Source organism: Clytia hemisphaerica, unplaced genomic scaffold (genome assembly GCF_902728285.1).
Source record: "Clytia hemisphaerica strain Z4C2 unplaced genomic scaffold, Clytia hemisphaerica genome assembly, whole genome shotgun sequence".
Lineage (NCBI taxonomy): Eukaryota > Metazoa > Cnidaria > Hydrozoa > Leptothecata > Clytiidae > Clytia > Clytia hemisphaerica.
In genome coordinates, this window is record NW_027103974.1 from 552,655 (window position 1) to 573,068 (window position 20,414).

At 35.5% G+C, this 20,414-nt stretch overlaps 1 protein-coding gene across 1 annotated transcript; it reads left to right on the forward strand.

Annotated features, from left to right (window-relative positions):
- Nucleotides 1-5,789: 5,789 nt before the first annotated feature.
- On the forward strand, nucleotides 5,790-19,272 carry LOC136810756 (uncharacterized). Its single transcript, XM_067067359.1, has 9 exons — nucleotides 5,790-7,316; nucleotides 7,633-8,541; nucleotides 13,606-13,770; nucleotides 13,957-14,096; nucleotides 14,908-15,014; nucleotides 16,812-16,924; nucleotides 17,231-17,343; nucleotides 18,117-18,194; nucleotides 19,036-19,272. The coding sequence occupies exons 1-9, from the start codon at nucleotides 5,790-5,792 to the stop codon at nucleotides 19,091-19,093; spliced, it is 3,210 nt and encodes a 1,069-aa protein (XP_066923460.1). The 3' UTR covers nucleotides 19,094-19,272.
- Nucleotides 19,273-20,414: the final 1,142 nt, after the last annotated feature.

Below are 20,414 nucleotides of genomic sequence, written 5' to 3' on the forward strand. Positions count from 1 at the left end.
TACGAATCGTTTCATAATTTATAGATCTTACCAATAATGAATGAACTGTTTAATCTGTTTAATTTGGTCTGTTTTATTTTTGATGTTGCTACAATCTCCCTTGAAATATATTGAGATTTTAGTGTATTTTAACGTTTTTCAGAATTTAAAGTTCGGGTGAGAATTGCTATTTTGGCACTTCCACTTTCTTCCATTGAATATTTCGATTTTAGGGGGGTTTGGTGGCTTCTAGGCTATATTCCAAGCCTCATTCGAGTAAATTTGAGCTTTTAAATCCTGAGATCCTAAGGTCCTGTTAAAACTCAGAGTTAAAACTCTACTTTCCAACTGTAGTTTAAGCAAGGAACTTGAATAAAAAGAGAAGGAATAACATGTCGTTTGTTTTGCGGCATGGTTCTTTGAAGTATGCGTGTTTCCTCCCCAGACTCTTTTTTGCGTACCGAGTGTGAGCCGACAATAAAAAACCATTTCACAAGAACTTCAACCGACAATTAGTCCGTCTTTACAGTAGCATTGCTTCCTTAATTTCAAACCTTATCTCAAACTATGAATCGGCTAGTAATCGTCTATCCTTTAGCTAACATTTGTATAAAAAATTTCGTGTTGAACCTTTGTAAAACAGCTACAAATCGAGCTTAAATATGAGGCCTGTTATTTTTTCATGTTTTTCAGAGGTTGAACGAAAGACCTCATATCTTATTTTGTAAATTTTTTTATGAAAACCCTGACGGATATGTTATTTGGGAAGGGTTTATCTATCAAATTTTGTAAAAATTATAATCAGGACCTGAGGATTTCCATTTTTACAAGAGTTTTTATCAGCACAAACTCTCGTTTACTCACAGAAAACAGATTTTGCTATCCTCTCTTTTGTACTCAAAACATTTGAAAAATGTTCGTTAGATCTCTCTTTGTTATTTTACACTAAACAATGAATGTTTATACAACCGACTACAAATTACGTAAATCAAACAAGATTCGGTACAAAAGATATCTTTTGAAACCACTTTTCTCTTTTGTTATCTATTTGAAAAGCTTTTTCTAGTAATGACTTAAAGACATTGGCGCGTGCCAAGATCTTTTTTAACAATACAACTACCTGCAAAATAACACGCTTGTTTTAGGGTTATATGTGCAAAACGAGAAAGTTGTTATTCCTTCTCTATTTATTCAAGTTCCTTGGTTTAAGGCGCTTAAAAATCAATTGTGGTGTTCAAAATTACACCGGGAATTCCCCTTTGTCTCAAATATTTCTTGAAGGATTGTCTGAAAAACTGAAAAATGCTGATTTCTGCTCTGCGGGGGATCCAAAATTACCTGAAAAGCTTTAAAATTCGTCTTAAAGCATGTTTCGGACCATTTTGAAGGGTTTGCGCCTGGCCAAAATCACTTTTTTATGAAATATTTAATATTTTGCAAAGGTCCAATTTACGAAAAGTCAAAAACGTGAAAATTTCATGAAATTTTGACTTTTTTTCGAGTTTTAGCCCCTAAAATTGAAGAAAGGGGATTTTTGAGCCAGAAAAATTGCTTTAAACTTGGAATAAGAACCCCCGCTGAGCAGAATTTGGCATTTTTCAGTTTCTCAGACAATCTCCCTTGAAATATATTGAGATTTTAGTGTATTTTAACGTTTTTCAGAATTTAAAGTTCAGGTGAGAATTGCTATTTTAGCACTTCCACTTTCTTCCATTGAATATTTCGATTTTAGGGGGGGGGTTTGGTGGCTTCTAGGCTATATTCCAAGCCTCATTCGAGCAAATTTGAGCTTTTAAATCCTGAGATCCTAAGGTCCTGTTAAAACTCAGAGTTAAAACTCTACTTTCCAACTGTAGTTTAAGACGCTTAAAAATCAATTGTGGTGTTCAAAATTACACCGGGAATTCCCCTTTGTCTCAAATATTTCTTGAAGGATTGTCTGAAAAACTGAAAAATGCTGATTTCTGCTCTGCGGGGGATCCAAAATTACCTGAAAAGCTCTAAAATTCGTCTTAAAGCATGTTTCGGACCATTTTGAAGGGTTTGCACCTGGCCAAAATAACTTTTTTATGAAATATTTAATATTTTGCAAAGGTCCAATTTACGAAAAGTCAAAAACGTGAAAATTTCATGAAATTTTGACTTTTTTTCGAGTTTTAGCCCCTAAAATTGAAGAAAGGGGATTTTTGAGCCAGAAAAATTGCTTTAAACTTGGAATAAGAACCCCCGCTGAGCAGAATTTGGCATTTTTCAGTTTCTCAGACAATCTCCCTTGAAATATATTGAGATTTTAGTGTATTTTAACGTTTTTCAGAATTTAAAGTTCGGGCGAGAATTGCTATTTTAGCACTTCCACTTTCTTCCATTGAATATTTCGATTTTAGGGGGGTTTGGTGGCTTCTAGGCTATATTCCAAACCTCATTCGAGCAAATTTGAGCTTTTAAATCCTGAGATCCTAAGGTCCTGTTAAAACTCAGAGTTAAAACTCTACTTTCCAACTGTAGTTTAAGGCGCTTAAAAATCAATTGTGGTGTTCAAAATTACACCGGGAATTCCCCTTTGTCTCAAATATTTCTTGAAGGATTGTCTGAGAAACTGAAAAATGCCAAAATCTGCTCAGCGGGGGTTCTTATTCCAAGTTTAAAGCAATTTTTCTGGCTCAAAAATCCCCTTTCTTCAATTTTAGGGGCTAAAACTCGAAAAAAAGTCAAAATTTCATGAAATTTTCACGTTTTTGACTTTTCGTAAATTGGACTTTTCAAAATATTAAATATTTCATAAAAAAGTGATTTTGGCCAGGAGCAAACCCTTCAAAATGGTCCGAAACATGCTTTAAGACGAATTTTAGAGCTTTTCAGGTAATTTTGGATCCCCCGCAGAGCAGAAATCAGCATTTTTCAGTTTTTCAGACAATCCTTCAAGAAATATTTGAGACAAAGGGGAATTCCCGGTGTAATTTTGAACACCACAATTGATTTTTAAGCGCCTTAAACTACAGTTGGAAAGTAGAGTTTTAACTCTGAGTTTTAACAGGACCTTAGGATCTCAGGATTTAAAAGCTCAAATTTGCTCGAATGAGGCTTGGAATATAGCCTAGAAGCCACCAAACCCCCCTAAAATCGAAATATTCAATGGAATAAAGTGGAAGTGCTAAAATAGCAATTCTCGCCCGAATTTTAAATTCTGAAAAACGTTAAAATACACTAAAATCTCAATATATTTCAAGGGAGATTGTTTGAGAAACTGAAAAATGCCAAATTCTGCTCAGCGGGGGTTCTTATTCCAAGTTTAAAGCAATTTTTCTGGCTCAAAAATCCCCTTTCTTCAATTTTAGGGGCTAAAACTCGAAAAAAAGTCAAAATTTCATGAAATTTTCACGTTTTTGACTTTTCGTAAATTGGACCTTTGCAAAATATTAAATATTTCATAAAAAAGTGATTTTGGCCAGGAGCAAACCCTTCAAAATGGTCCGAAACATGCTTTAAGACGAATTTTAGAGCTTTTCAGGTAATTTTGTATCCCCGCAGAGCAGAAATCAGCATTTTTCAGTTTTTCAGACAATCTCCCTTGAAATATAAATCTTTTTGATTTGATTGGTTGAGGGTTTGTTCTGTTATGTGATTGATCTAAATTCGTTTATTTCATCTCCATGAGATTTGATTGGAGGAATCTCTCGTTTGTTTATATGCTTTTTAAGAGAACATTTACTATAAGCACTTGTTCATTTAGTTGTCTAATGATTTTTTCATTATTTTGATATGGTTTAATAACTGTAGGAATATGATGAAGTTTAGCGTTCGGGTCATTGTTCTTAAGTACATCTATGCTTACTATTTATAAGCATATCAATTGGGTGTGGTTTTTCAATTGAGTAGGAGTGCGGTGAGTGTGTTAAGCTAAAGTGTTTTTATAAGCATATTGGTGTGGTTATCGTTTATAAGCATATTATTCAGGTGTGGTTTCACAATTGAGTAGGAGTGTTAAAGCTAAAGTGTTTTTATAAGCATATTGGTATGGTTCTCGTTTGTAAGCACATTATTCGGGTGTGGTTTCACAATTGACTAGGAGTGTGGTGAGTGTGTAAAGCTGGAGTGTTTTTATAAGCATATTGGTATGGTTCTCGTTTGTAAGCATATTATTCGGGTGTGGTTTCACAATTGAGTAGGAGTGTTAAATCTGGAGTGTTTTTATAAGCATATTGGTGTGGTTATCGTTTATAAGCATATTATTCAGGTGTGGTTTCACAATTGAGTAGGAGTGTCAAATCTGGAGTGTTTTTATAAGCATATTGGTGTTGTTATCGTTTATAAGCATATTATTCAGGTTTGGTTTCACAATTGAGTAGGAGTGTTAAATCTGGAGTGTTTTTATAATTATATTGGTGTGGTTATCGTTGGTAAGCATATTATTCAGATGTGGTTTCACAATTGAGTAGGAGTGTTAAATTTGGAGTGTTTTTATAAGCATATTGGTGTGGTTATCGTTTATAAGCATATTGGTGTGGTTATCGTTTGTAAGCATATTATTCAGGTGTGGTTTCACAATTGAGTAGGAGTGTTAAATCTATAGTGTTTTTATAAGCATATTGGTGTGGTTATCGTTTATAAGCATATTATTCAGGTGTGGTTTCACAATTGAGTAAGAGTGTTGAAGCTAAAGTGTTTTTATAAGCATATTGGTGTGGTTATCGTTTATAAGCATATTATTCGGGTGTGGTTTCACAATTGAGTATGAGTGTGGTGAGTGTGTAAAGCTGGAGTGTTCTTATAAGCATATTGGGGTGGTTATCGTTTGTAAGTATATTATATGGGTGTGGTTCACAATTGCGTAGGAGTGTGGTGAGTGTGTAAAGCTAAAGTGTCTTTATAAGCATATTGGTGTGGTTATCGTTTATAAGCATATTATTCGGGTGTGGTTTCACAATTGAGTAGGAGTGTGGTGAGTGTGTAAAGCTGGAGTGTTTTTATAAGCATATTGGTATGGTTCTCGTTTATAAGCATATTAATCGGGTGTGGTTTCACAATGAGTAGGAGTGTGGTGAGTGTGTAAAGCTGGAGTGTATTTATAAGCATATTGGTATGGTTCTCGTTTGTAAGCATATTATTCGGGTGTGGTTTCACAATTGAGTGGGAGTGTGGTGAGTGTGTAAAGCTGGAGTAGGGTAGGTGGGTAGGGGAATCGAAATTACTCGAGATATTGAGCTTCAAAAAGCGCAAAAACTGGACAAAATAGCTGTTTCTGGCTAAAAAACACGGTTTTCAAGGGTTAAAATCTCGAGTTAGGTACAGAAATCACCTATACTTGCAATATATCTCTAATCTTAATTTTTTGAGAGCTTTCCAAAAATATACAACAGGTCTCTGTTTTCTCGAGCTAAAATTTTCATTAATTCTTAACCCTATGATTTTTGCCTGAGACCGTCATATTTGTCCGAAAATCACACCAAAGTGTCCGAAAAAAAATTGGAAACATAGAAATTTCGATTCCCCTACCCCTTAGCTTTCCAAAAATGTATAACAAGTGCTTCTAACAAAACATTCGAGCGATTTTCAAGAAAGCAATTATTTCACGTGTAATGACTTTTGTAAATTCTATATATTAAGCATAAAATGAGATGAAGAGAAACTTCTTACAGTTATGAGAAGGAGTGTGTAGATGTAGTCTGGCTCTCTCGCGAACAGGTTAACAGAAAAAATGTCTCTTAGACAATCAAATATTTAAAAGATTAGTATTATGAATTTTATCTTCCAGAATTTAATTGAAATTATTCTAAATCGAACAAGAAGATGAAGAAAGCAGCGAAGTAAACATGGCTACCCTAGAACAAGAAATAAACAGCCTTGCATCTCGAATTATTGATCATACAAAAAGTACACCATCAACATCATTACACCAACAAATCGCGGGATCAATAGGCAACCAAAAAGCAGTATTGGCCGGTCAAATCAAACAATTCGATCTTGGTAATGGCCAAACGTTTCAAAACCCTTTTCTAGCAGCTGAAGAACTTTTGAAGAGAGAATATGGAGAAACTTTCCTGTTCGATTCAAACCGGCATGATCCAATCCTCATACCGGAAGAGTTTATGTCCAGCCAATATTCAAGAGAATGTGCAACTGCAAACTTAGATCCTAACATAATGGGTCAGCTGAAAAAGGTACTTAATAACCTCAAGGAACAATCACCAGACAATTGGTTTACCAAAGACTTAGATCTATTTCTTCAAACTCAAAATACTACTGAAATCAATCAAACAGAATATGATAAATGGATCTTTAAAGCGAAAGTGATGTACCTTGTGACCCAAGAGCACGACACTCAAAAATTGAATTTGCCTTCCACGACATCTTCGCAATTCATTCCTGCGCTGGACAATATCAAACCAAAGTCACCTCTCTTGAACGTCATGTCAGGAAAGAATAAGAAGGCTAAGGTCGATAAAAGAATTGCTAAGCTACCGCCACAAGACCCAAGACTTAGTTATTGTTTCAATTTGAACCTTAATGAGTGTGGAGAAAAAACTGAGCGTTCAATCTTCGAAAAGTTAATCTCTCTTAAGAACAATGAAACCCTCCAAGATATTGTCGTTCTATCATCACCTAATTTCATGACAGAGGTTACTAGTAAAAAACACCAAGAATTTGATATGCTCATCTTTTCGTGGACACGTAAGCTCATTATTGGCGTTGAAGTCAAAAGAACATTAACGAATAACACAACAGCATTTGAACAACTCAACAAGTACCATTCAATACTCGAGAAACAACTCGGTGACCAACTCGGCCCAGGGTGGTCATTTGTCCCTATTTTATGTGTTGAAAAAAACAACACCAAATTTTCGAATTATCCTTATTATATTGATTTAGATACTGATTTAGAAACATGGCTTTCAGACGTTTTCAATAAATTTTCAACATCTCAACCGCTCCAAACCTCTTTAGAACGACTCAAAAAGATTCTTCAAATGATCGTATTTTCAATTCACGTATCGACCAAAGACAAACCGAAACCTGTCACTACATCATATTTATTTGACTATGTTAGGAATGCAATCGATTCACTCTCTACTGCACGTAACATAGTTTTCTACTCAAAACAACAACTCCCTGTTATAAGCAGTAAAGATCCATGCTTCAATAAAATCATATTCATGGCTGGTTTTGGGACAGGAAAGACTTTCTTATTAAGAGAGAAAGTCATGATTTTAAGTAAAGATGATTTGTATAAAGGTAGAATATTGTATGTTGTTTGTAACGGAGAGGGATTGTTGTATCACGACCGAAAAACTGAACTCGAGCAGCAGGGGATTACTGTTGTTACTGGTAAATCGGCAATTGTAAGTTTTTTTTCTGCACTGAAAAGCCATTAAAATGTTTTTCAACTTTTGGGATCTAGAATAGTCTCTATTGAGCGCGATAAAGGTCTCATTAAAATCAAGACCTTAAGTTCTGATTTAGAACAAGACCCAAAACGTTCTGCGCTAACGGATCGTTACCTGATACACCCAAGAGGTCTTTAAAAGACGTTTAAAACTTAGAGTGAATGATGACAAAGCATAGCAAACTCTCCTACTTAAACGTAGGTATTGCCTCGGCCGAAGAACAAGAAAAATAGAATGAGAATCTAACATGAAGTAACTTGTCTTTTTGTAGGAAAGTCTAAAGATTCCGTGGATAAGGCGACATTTCAAAGCTATCGTGTTTGACGAATGGAGCGAAAACTATGAAAAGGAAATTGACCTAAAATGGCTGGACAATTTTCCTGTGTGTTGGATTGCGCCGAACTCATCTTATCGTGCCAGAGCAAAAGTTTTTGTTTCTATTAAAATCAATTTCAAGGATTTTGAAGTCATTCAACTACGCACAAATCTAAGGAATACAAAGGAAATAGTGAAGAAAACGAAAAATATAGCTGAAACTCAACTCTATGAATATGCGCAAGGTGTTTCGGAAACTCCGGTTAACTTTCTTACTGGAAGTCCTCCTATTTACGTGTCCTCTATCGGTGAGGCTGTATTTAAAGCAAGCTTGCTAAGAAAGAAAGGATTGCTAATTGTCAAAGATACAATCAAATTTCCCGTACCACCAAACGAACCAATCAAATTCTACCATTTATCACGTAATGATTTTGATGAAAATGACAACCCATGCGACTACCTACGTCAAGGAAATATTTTAGTTGCATCGCGAAATTACGTATCAGGTTTCGAATGTCCTGTGGTTATTTACGAAAACGATCAAACGACGCGAGAAAACCTTGAACACCACGAATGTAATATTTCTATGCGATGTACAACACAGCTTATTATCGTTGGTCAAAACAACGATTCTTCTCAAGCTTTAGCATATTTTAAGATTGCCAACCTCCTTCAGCATTCAGTGGAAGATAGCGCACTTTTAAGCCAGTTTAAGGTTTTGACGATGAATTACATAATTGACTATGTGAAACATTTTGCACGTCGAGATATTCTAACTAATATTTTACACATTCTTAAAATTACTCTTGAAGACTTGACCGATGGATTCGATGAAAAGAACTTTTCTGCAGCATCTACCTCCAAAGTTTTACATGAATTTCTGACATTTATCGTTGATGATCTAGTGGAGGAGCAATCGTCAAAAGAGGATTTCAGCCCAAAAACTTTAAAAGCTATTTTATTCCTCAAAAAAATTATCATGCATGTTTTCTGTAATTGCAAGAACATTGAACAAATTATCAACAAGCTTTGCCGTTTTCTAAGCTTCAAATCATTAGTAGATTTATTTGAAAAGAATAAGTCTGGTCTAATGAACTACTTTGATTTTTTGAACTACTTTGAGACATTTTTGGAGCTGGATTTTCTCCTTTCACCCAATAACGATCATTTTATGCAAAATTTCAAGATATACTTTGGAGAATATATTGTTGATCATTTTTTACATTTCGGGGAAACCGATTGGATGCTTGAACTTTTGCCTTTGTTGGAAAGGTTTTTAAATATTTTTTTACGAAATAACTCTTTTATAAGACGTCAGCAATTTTTGCTGTTGGAAAGCATCATTAGTTTTGTTATCGAGGATCTCGTAAAAAGGCAGAAAAACATTCAAGACAAAGAGCTTTGCAGAAGTTTTGTCAAAGCTTATTTTACCGTGGACTGTAAATCTAAGAAAGATGTATATTATATCCTCTCTAATTTGAATTTCAAGGACCTTTTGAAAATTTCTGCACATTTTGATAATTCCAAACTATCGCGTATAATTGCAAAGAGAAATTCGGAATTTGAAATTTCTTTCTGGGAAGAAATTAAGCACTACCAATTACACGTTGTACTCCATTCAGAGCTCGATTTGTTAAATTTCCAATCCCTTGACAGTGCCTGTTCAATAATGTTTAAATTATATGCAGCAATTTACATCAGAGATCATTGCAATTATTATAACTAGTCATAGCTTTCACTAAATGCCCCCACATAAAGATCATGTCATGCACTTATAAAGCTTTAATGCTTTAAAGACTAAACATTAAAAAATAATCAGGAATAATTGATTGATTTAATTATTGATTGATTGGTTGATTGATTGATTTATTGATTGATTGAGGCGTTTGCTTGAAGAAAAAAAAAAATATTCCATTATAAAAAAATACATACTTGAAAAATTCATGCAGCTTGATAACTTAAAAAAATTTAAGGAAAAGCTGGAAAAGCCTCTGAAAAATATATTAAAAAAGTTTATGGTACCATTATCTTACTGATTTTTACATCTCCTGTTTGTTTGTTTTTTCTCCTAGTTTCTTTCTTATAACGATATATGTCATGATTACTATTCACTAAATAGACCTTTTCTAATAATGTCGCAGACATCTTAGATTGTAGGCAAAATATATGGACATAAGCAGTGAATAAATTCACAAGGTAACCAATCAGAAATAGCTTGTTTTTTTTCATTGGCTGCTATATTTCAACATTTCTCTGTTGCTACTTTGCCTAATAAACAATAGTCAAGAGGATACTGCGTATAAAATTTATCAAAAAGTTCTGCGTCATCTTAAGTTGGGTGAAATAGAAACTCACTTATCCTAGTTAAGGCCCGGGGTCCACTAGCATACGCTGTGACTGCACTTCTCAAGCAAAATCTTCTATGTTGTTGGTCAAAAGAAAAGTAAAGTAATGCCATTGTGGTTCATTCAGACGTACAGTCGAGAAAAGTTAAAATGCGCCTAAATTTCTTTTCAAGTGCATAGTCCTTTTTCATGATGCAATCTTTTCTCCAAGCTGATCGCAGCGTAGACAATGAAGAGACGCGCCTTCAGGAAGCTAGACTTTTTGAGTTTATAGCTAGCGATATACTTTCCCTTTATGGTGTTTCTGTATGACTGTCTGTGTACCTAGTCTAGCCACCGTTAAATGCCTTCGGGAAGGTCTCTCCTAACTTAGAAAGCCAGAATTTGGAGCTTATTTCACCAAACCACTGGAGCGTAAGTTTTTTAGGCTATCACAACTGCATGAAAAAGTTTAACGTGCGCATGTAAAGTTTAAAACGAGTAAACAAACTTTTTTCAGGTTTTTGAAAAAGATTTACCACACTGAAAAGACGTAAAAACACTCTAAGTGAGGTAAATTATTTTGAAGACCAAAAGAAAAAGTCAACTACGTTTGGATTCAACTTTACATATTATGCGTACATTCATCTTTTTTGTACTTTGCCGGTTGTTTTACTAAGTTAAGAAGGACTTTCTCGAGTAACGACCATATGATGGTATTTAAAGCTCAAGAAGCCCTATAAACAATAAAGGTAGTTATCAATAAAATGACAGACAAAAATAAATTAGAGTTTGAACAAAAATATCAAATGTACATTTGAAAACTTAAGCAAATTTCTTTAAAGATTCTGGAAAAATAATTGAAATCATTGCTGAAGTGAACTTCTGACTAAATTACAGTAGTTAGTATTCAGTTTCAAAGACAAGAAACTAAATTTGACATACAAAACACTTTTTCTAGTCAATGAATCAGCTCATCATCATCATAACCAGTCTGCCATTTTGTTTGTTTTGATTTGCACAAGTAATATTGTAATTCGTGTTATATCATACACTGTTTTGATTTGCATTTATAACACTCGCTTCAGCTTTTCAAAGCTAAATCAAAACTAAAATTGTAATATGTAATAATGATAATACCATATAACGTAATATGAAAACCGAACATTTACGGAAGAGACTAACTACGGGGATGCTTGGGCGACAAAACGCAACAAAATTTCGAGATTCCAGTCCAATATCTATGCGTGAAACTATGAGTGCCTCCTCGTCGCTACGCTCCTGCGGGGGCAACAAAGATAGCGAATGGCTTAAAGAGATTAAGCCTATATTGGAAAGTACATTACTAGCGATTTCTATACTCAAACCTGAAGTCTCACCGAAATTCAAAATATTGCCGATTTTGAACGACTATTTCAACTTCATCACATATGACATCATCAAAAGACATGATATGACGAGTGTGACAGCAAATTCGATTGTGGACAAAGTCTTCCTGGATCCTTCTATTGATGATAAACGATTTCTGATATTTTCTTGGCTTCGTAATTTCATATTATCCCATAAGCCATCATGATCATACACAGAACCCTAAAGAACGTACATTTTGTTATCATAATTATCCCAGAAACATTTTCTGGAATTTTTGCTATATATTTTTTATTATACAGTATTTTTATACAGTATTTTTTTTACACTACACGTTTTTTTTTATTTTAAGAAACGCACTTTTAAGAAACATGAGGCTCAGAATGCCTAAAAACTAAGAAACATGCTGAGGCTGAGAATGAGAAAATAATATTTTTTAACTCGGTTTTTTAAGAAGCTTCCAATCAAAACAAACAAAAGTTTTTTTTTTCTTTGCATGAAAATAAAATTATATATGAGGCTCATTATGTCAAAAAGTTTAGAAACATGTAAGAAACATTTAAGGCTCAAAAGGCCAATTTCTTAAGAAACATTGAGGCTGCTTGGTAAAAGTAGTTTCTTAAAAAAACAAACGTGTAGCTCAAATAATACCGTCAACTTCTTATTATATTGATTAGCGCTAAATTGGGAAAAATTTTAATTTATCTGTCTTTAAAGATAATTTCAGATGCTGTATTAGGCAAGACAAATTTAATTTGTTGTTCTACGGGGTCGGTCAGTCGGTCGGTCGGTCGGTCGGTCGGTCGGTCGGTCGGTCGGTCGGTCGGTCGGTCGGTCGGTCGGTCGGTCGGTCGGTCGGTCGGTCGGTCGGTCGGTCGGTCGGTCGGTCGGTCGGTCGGTCGGTCGGTCGGTCGGTCGGTCGGTGTAATAAAAATAAATTTCTTAAAATCTAGGGTCGGATAGGTTCAAGATTTAAAAAGATCTGTGTCGTTTTGAAGCAGCAGACTTTTGCCTTTCATCAATGAGCGACTTACGTGCCATTCATTCCATTGTGATATTTTAAATTCATCTAAGTTCTAGGATGAATTTACACTTTTTCAATTAGATCAGTTAAAAATATTTGCAAAACTTTGCAAATTTAAAATTATTATTTTTTGAATTAATTAATTTAAGTTAATTTGGTCTTGTCTTACTTTGAATAACTGTCCCGGGTGTTTATCAAAAGTTTTTTGTTCTTAGGAGGAGCATTTGTTCAAAGCGGGCGTTTGAAATAATAGGAAACCATATTTTGCCTTTTCCGTTTTTCGATTATAAAAGTATAATTTTTTGGGATGAAGAAATGGGTCGGAATTAGTTGGAATGGGCTCTTCCAGAAAATGTCTGTACATGGGAGTGGAGGATATATTGTCCGGGGGTAATTTTGGGTTGTCCGGGGGGTAAATCACTGAAAATTGTTATATCCTCCGCCCCCAATATTCAAATTTTTTCTGGAAAAGCCCAATACTAAAAAAATGTAATTACTGACATAGAACTAAAGTTTTTTTTCATATAACACTTTTTTACAGCTACTCGTTTGAACTAAACGCCCTTCTTAGGGGAGAGCTTTATTTGAAGTGGGTGATTATTTAAGATTTTTCCTTTGATTTAGGGACGCTTTGGGGGGGGGGGCGTTTATTTAAACTTGCGTTTATTTGAAGTAATGTATTAAAGTATTAAAAAATGTTTTTGTAATATAGAAAGTTTTGTAAAATAAAGTCTTAAAGAGAATTCTTAAAACTCATTATCTCACTGAAGTTTGAATAATTTAATAAAGGGAAAATTACTTTGTTCAATCAATACCGTAAGTTGGTCTAATATCGACATCCCTCGTCTAATTCCGACACCCTTCTTTAGAGACAGGAATAATATGAAAGCTTGAATCACTGATTATTCCTCTGTGACCACTAAGCAAAGAAAAACAGTTTCAACCTTTCTATCAATTTCAGCTGATAAAAAGGGTGTCGGAATTAAAGGAGGGGTGTCGACATTAGACCAAGTTACGGTAGATAATCAATTTACAAGGTCATTTTAGTTCGTCCGAGTCTTTTACCTAGCTCTTTTTCGCTACCATATGGAAACTACTCTCAAGGAAGTTACATTAAGGGAAAAATCTTATATTGGCGAAAACCTATTTTGTCGAATGGCAGACTTAATCCGACCTATTTCGCATTATTTTCAGCAATTTTGATGAATTTTAGGGACTATATAGGGAGGTTAAAGTAAATGAGATTCTGATAGCTTTTTTACATTCTAATCTTCAGGACTTTGGCATCAAAAGCAGTCATGATGTTCTGAAAGAAGATAAGAAATTGAGTGCACAACCGGCCGTTGATGAAAATACTCTCAAACGGAAGGACCAACAGGTAATTTCAACGTTCATTTAACGTTATATGGATACACGTTTCCTTTTATGAGAAGAAACTATATATATATAAGGACATAAGGCTTACTTAGATGGCCAAACTATTTAGAAAAGGAAAACATTTTAACGCTTTTCGGACCTTTACAACGTTTGCTTCTCACTTACGAAAAGACTATACTTTTTTCAGGAAGATTCAGCATCGATAGCTCGCAAGAAATTGAAGAAAGAGAAAGAAGTACTACCACCACAAAAAGAGGATCTATTCAGAAACAAACAAAAAGTTGAAAATGACGAAGATGAGGAGGAGAAGAAAAAAGCTGAACGGAGGTTTGTGTTTATGCCGATAGACCTTATTAGGTTCTAGTCTGTTAAAAAAAGAGCAACGGAGGGTTGTGCTTGTGCCGATAGACCTTAGCTTTGAGTTGTAGTCTGTTAAAGAAAAAAGCTGAATAGAGGTTTGTGCTTGTGTTGATAAACTTAATAGATTGGAATTCTTTTCGTTTAGGAGAAGGTCTAGTGATAGTTTTTGCTTTTTTAGGTTTTTGCTGATTTGAGTATTGGGCTTGTGCTAATAGACCTTAGGTTAGACTTCTACTATTTTGTTAATGAATCTAAAAGGAAGTTTGTGCTTCTTGGGATTTACCAAAGATTAGAGTCCTAGCTGTTTGGAATGAATGAAACAGACTTTTGTGTCTGGTTAACAAGTAAGTAAATATATTCATCTGGTGGCTGTCCCCTTTTCTATTTGCGCTAGACTTGGGAGGTCAAATTCTGAGGTGGAGCGCCACACCTACTCTCAGCTCTCGATAACTTACCGCTTGGATCAGATTTGGTGACCCGCGGTCGAACCCACAACCCTTGGATTGGAAGGTGTTGATAGACATTGGAAAAAAGATGAAAATTTGGATTTTGACGACTTTAATTTGTTTTTCCTAAGTCCACGAGCGAAAAGAGAGCGAATTATTTTTTTTGATTTTTCTGCTAAAATACCTGTTTAGGGGTGGAAAAGAGGTAGGAAAAAGAGGTGGAGCGTTTGTCGGTGCCATAAAGAAAACGACATACCCTCTCCGCCTTCCACCACTCTTCTGTTGACTCTATTATTAAATAATTAGAGGTCAACGTATTTTGTTTTTGACAGGAAAGCGCTACAAGAAGAAGCCAAACAACTGAAGAAAGAATTGAAATCGAAAACTTCTTCATTCACTGATGCTGATCCGAAACAAGAAAAGGATGATAGAAAGAAAAGTATGCTCACACTTTTAGAATTAGAAATCACTGTTTGTCCGAGTTTTATCCCATCATCCTTTGCAAGTCAATTGCACTTATTAACAATAGAAAAGTAATAACTTGTACGCATTTCGAATCAATATGAAAAGGATTGTGGGATTGAATTTCGGTCAAATGTTAAAAGTAATAATTATGACATTTGCATAGCGGTGTGCCATTAGAAATCACCGTTCGGTGAGGTGTAATCGGTTACACTTAGACTAGTATAGTCGTTGAATGAAAAACATCACACACCGGAAAATCTTACTAGAGTGGTAAAATCGGGAAACCGTATCTAGAACGATATTCTCAAATTTTCCTTCTCTCTCGCGCGCTAATTCCCGTGTGAACGTTTTACCGATTATACCTTATACCTAGCCAGTACCCGACTCCTAAATTTTGTTGCGCGCGGTAAATAACAGACTTGTTCACAAGTCTAGGTTACACTCTCTATCCTGGGTGAAAGTATTCAGCCTATCATCATTTTCTCGACCGCATTAATAGTTGCGCAAAATTAAGTCCCAATGGAAATCTGGAAATGCCTTATCCGTGAAATATTTTTGAGAAAAACTCGAAAATGTCAAATAACTACTGTTAAAATGTTTACTGGTATCAAAGAAGCGCTAATAATACGTATTTCAGCAACCAACATGCATAATTTGGCGTAAAAGGTACAAAATCATGAAAATATTGCCTCCCTATAGTACGTATCCGCGAAATTAAGTCCCTGCGAAATCTCAAAATTTCGCGGATGAACTCAAACGCGAACTTTAATCCCCGCAAAAATTTATCCCATTAAAGTAACCATCTGACACGTTGTAGTTTCAAAGTAAGGATAATGAAATAATTGCCCTGGTCACTGCGTCAGTGAAAGTTAACTTCCTCGACCTCTCAGCCATCTGCTCGGGCAAGAAAATGATGGCCAGCGAAGAAATAGGTTTAAGAGAACTATGGATATTTTCCTAATGATACGAGTCTTAAGGGTAGTTTTGACACCGGGGATGTTTTACAAATTCCTATTTGGAAGGATGTCCTGCCATTTGTGATAAACAGGGAAGTCTCTATATTCTGTGGTTCAATTGGTGCATTATTGGGCCTTCCGTTAGAATGTCGCTGTCTGTGGTGCTGTATGTCCGTTTTTGATGAAGCTGCGCTTTGTCAATTCAAGTTCATTTTGGAAGAAACGGCGCGTCCTAACTACTTTCGCTGTGTCGTCGGGCCTTTATACTGCTTCGGCTTCTTATTTTCTATAGAGAAAGAGCCGGGGCGTCTTTTTATTCTGTGGTACAATTTTCTATAGAGAAAGCGCCGGGGTGTCTTTTTATTCTGTGGTGGTACAATTTTCTATAGAGAAAGAGCCGGAGCGTCTTTTTATTTTGTGGTACAATTTTCTATAGAGAAAGAGCCGGAGCGTCTTTTTATTCTGTGGTACAATTTTCTATAGAGAAAGCGCCGGGGTGTCTTTTTATTCTGTGGTGGTACAATTTTCTATAGAGAAAGAGCCGGAGCGTCTTTTTATTTTGTGGTACAATTTTCTATAGAGAAAGCGCCGGGGCGTCTTTTTATTCTGTGGTACAATTTTCTATAGAGAAAGCGCCGGGGCGTCTTTTTATTCTGTGGTACAATTTTCTTTAGAGAAAGCGCCGGGGCGTCTTTTTATTCTAGGGTACAGTTTTCTATAGAGAATGCGCCGGGGCGTCTCTTTATTCTGTGGTACAATTTTCTATAGAGAAAGCGCCGGGGCGTCTTTTTATTCTGTGGTACAATTTTCCATAGAGAAAGAGCCAATCAACGACTTGATGAAGCAACTCACTGAAGAAAGGGACCAGTATAAAAATAAAAAGAAGAAAGAAAAGTTGTTACGGAAAGGAGATGACCGGCAAGCTGAGGTATACGGGCTTCTTTGATCTCTAACTTATTGACTAGATCAGGTTTCTAGTATATATCCCTGGACCAAGTTATTCAATCCCGGCCAAGCAAAAACTTTGATCGGAGTTTTTGAAAAAGTAGTAGTGGTGTAAATGGCTATTATTACTTTTGTTATTATTATTGCTTCTATTACAATAGAATTCCCTCGAAGAATCCCCGAAACAATCCCACAATGCATCACTTTTTCAGAAAAATCAAAAACTCTGATAAGGTCTATTGTGTAATAGAGGATCGAATTATGAAGATTCTACTTTACTTTTGTTTAGACACTGGCTTTACTACAAAGTTTCCAATCATCAATCGCTTCAAAGATGGAAGAGAACTCGACAAACAATGACAATGAAACAAATGAAGAAGAAGATGATGATGACGAAGGGTGGTAAGTATCACTGAGCTTTATATAAACCGTTGAAGCAGTGGTACCTTGATGTTGATGGTATCGCTACTCAATGTGTAAATACATCGAGAGCCCTTTCCGTCCCTTACCACAGATTTATAAAGCCCGAAGGGCTAGATGTCGTCCTTTAAGCCATCGCAGGCAAAAAACATTGAATATCGGAAAAAACCGGTGAAGTTTATGATTGGTCAAGAGCTGAAATTCGATTGGAATGTCACGTGGCCTAGGTAGGATTTCCTACCTAACAACGGCACGCTTTCCAGCCGAAGCACGACATCTAGCCCTTTGGGCTTTATAAATCTGTGTCCCTTTATGTGTGATGATGTAGCACCATTTCATCTTGATTTTTAACACTACAATCGTTTCTTTGCGCGCACCACTTCGATAAAAACTCCAATCGAAGATGGCGGATGTAGCTTTGTCCATGGTTAGTGGACTCTTCTTTGGAGATCCATCAAGTCATAACTGATAGAGGTTATATGTGACTCCGGCATGATCCTGGGGGCGGAAAGAAAAGAGGAAAAAAGAGGTTCAATTAAAAAAACTCACTTAGGTATTTTTCTACAGTGGAGTCTCTTTAACGTGAATCTCTATAAGGAATGGAATGCCTTTTTAACTCGAGCTAGTTTTCTTGTCCCTTTGGTTAACAATGCCTGATAAACCTTACAGTACAAAAAGTAGAACAAATTTTTGTTCTCCGTGTGTATTCGAGTTATGGAGACTCTATTGTATATAATTATTTTCTTGCTTTACAGGCTGACACATAAACTGGAGTTTGAAAAGGATCCAGAGTTGAGCGGAGCAAAAGATGCAAATATGAAAGGAGATGATTGGTAAGGGTCATTTTGATTTTGTAATTCCTGACTTGTTTAATAGTACTATTCTAGAGGCGTACAAGTTTGGCAGTGTAACGGTATAAGCCCTTTCCTATGTCAATATTTCGGTGTTTGAAGAAAAAATTGACGGTTTTTTGGTGTCAAAAAATGCCACGGTTTTAACAATCTTACCATTGGTATTGACTGTGATCCTAAGAAAAACGCCGACATTTCGCTCTTCGCACACGACCCCCCCGTACGTTCTCTCTATTCTACCATTCTAAGACCAAGCTTTTCCCGTTGAAGCTCCTTTTGTTTAAATAATTTGGAAGCAAATCACAAATCTTCTGATGATAGCAAAATCAAACCACACAAGATGCTTAATGAAACCAAAGGGACCTAATTGAAACAGCAAAATTAGGAAACATCACAACTAAATTTAAGCATCCGTAGCGTAGTACTTCCGCGATCAGTCGGTTAATCAAAAGTTTCGACGAGGAAGGTCATTGAAATATAGTAACGCCCCACATTAAAAAAACATACAGTTACTTTGTTTTTAAGGTCACAACGGGCTTTTAAAAAAATGTTTGTACAAGGGGGGAGGGAGAAATCTACAAAATTTGCCTCGTCGGGGGGGGGGAGGCTAAACTTGCATTGTTACTGAATTTTGCTCTGTTTGAGGGCAAATTTGAATGTCCAAGGGGTCAACTGATGCTTGTCTGGGGGGTCAAAAGTCACAATACCCGGGGGTAAATTCCCAAAAGATCTTACACCCTCCACCCTCCATGTTGATTTTTTTCTGGAAAATCGCATTTTAAGTACAAGAACTGGTAAGAAAACCGTCTTTCATTGATTCCAGGTACGACATATACGATCCACGCAACCCGATGAATCAACGTCGTCGCGAGGAAAAGTAAAAAATCTTCCAAATCGTCGAAAAGGTAGAAACAAGTAGACTGTATCTTTGTATGGTACAGTTTTTTGATCTAAAACGTGAAGGGAAGATGTTGCTCATAACAAGGAATAAAAGGAGCTTTTATCGTAAGAATCAGTCCTTGATTGAGAGAAATAGATCGTCGTTTTCCTAATACTCAAAGGAATCGATAAGATTGATGGTGATGGATTCGCAATTATTACGTCACTATTACGTCACCGTTACGTCACATGGTACGGATAAAATCGAAACAAAAAATCAACAAAAAAATATGAAACCTAGCTTGGAGACTTGGAGACTTTTTGACAGTTTGAAACTAAAGGGATAATCAAATGGTTTGAGATATTTGGCATGTGAACTCCCACTAGTCCTGAGCAAAATCTCAAAATATTTTTGCCTACTATTTTCCAAAGTCGAGATACAGTATTCAGTTTTTTGACTTTAAGAAAACAATAACATTCCAATGTGAAAACCCATTTTTGGAATTTCAAATTGTGATATCTTGAAAGTATTCAGGCAAAAATGTTTGGAGGTTATACCTCAAGGTTTCTACCACAGAATGTTTCTGTAGGATGAAAATTTCAAACTATCTGATTATCCCTTAAAATATTTAAACTGTTAAATGACGATTTTTGATAAAAATTCCAAAATGACATTGGCAAAAATGCGAACAATTGAATTTTTTTTGAGACCTGGAATAATACAATCTATAACAATTATTGTATGAGTTTTAAATTTTTAATTGTAATTAGAAATACTCTTTATATTGTGGAAAATCCAGAAGAATCGGTTTCCACCAAAATCAAAGGTATATTGTCCATGACACTTTAAGAGTCTGATAGATTTAGATAGATTTAGCTAAAAAGGCTCAAATCTTGAGATAAATCATATATGGCTGAAAGTTGGCATAAAAAAAACCACAGTGGATTTTAAAAGTTTTGGACTCTTTTTAGGGTATTTTATGATCACGTCAATCTTCAGTACAAACCCCTGCAAATTGTTTTATCTGTAAAATCGTGTTGTTGTTGAAATTTCGTAATTAGACCCCCCTCCCACCTTAAAATGGTTTGATCAAAAGTTGTGACCGAAAACTTTTCCCAGGTTGCCCTGAAAGTTTTTCTCATTATTAATGATGTTGTAAGATTAAAAAATCACTCGTGTGGAAATGATAATTATAGGACAGTTATTGAAGAAGTTGATTTTCTTCTAATTCAGTTTTTTTTTCAATTTCTGAATATCCTCTCGAGATTATCTAACAAGGGCAACACCAACAATTCGAGATTTATAAAAAGTTACCGCCTTTT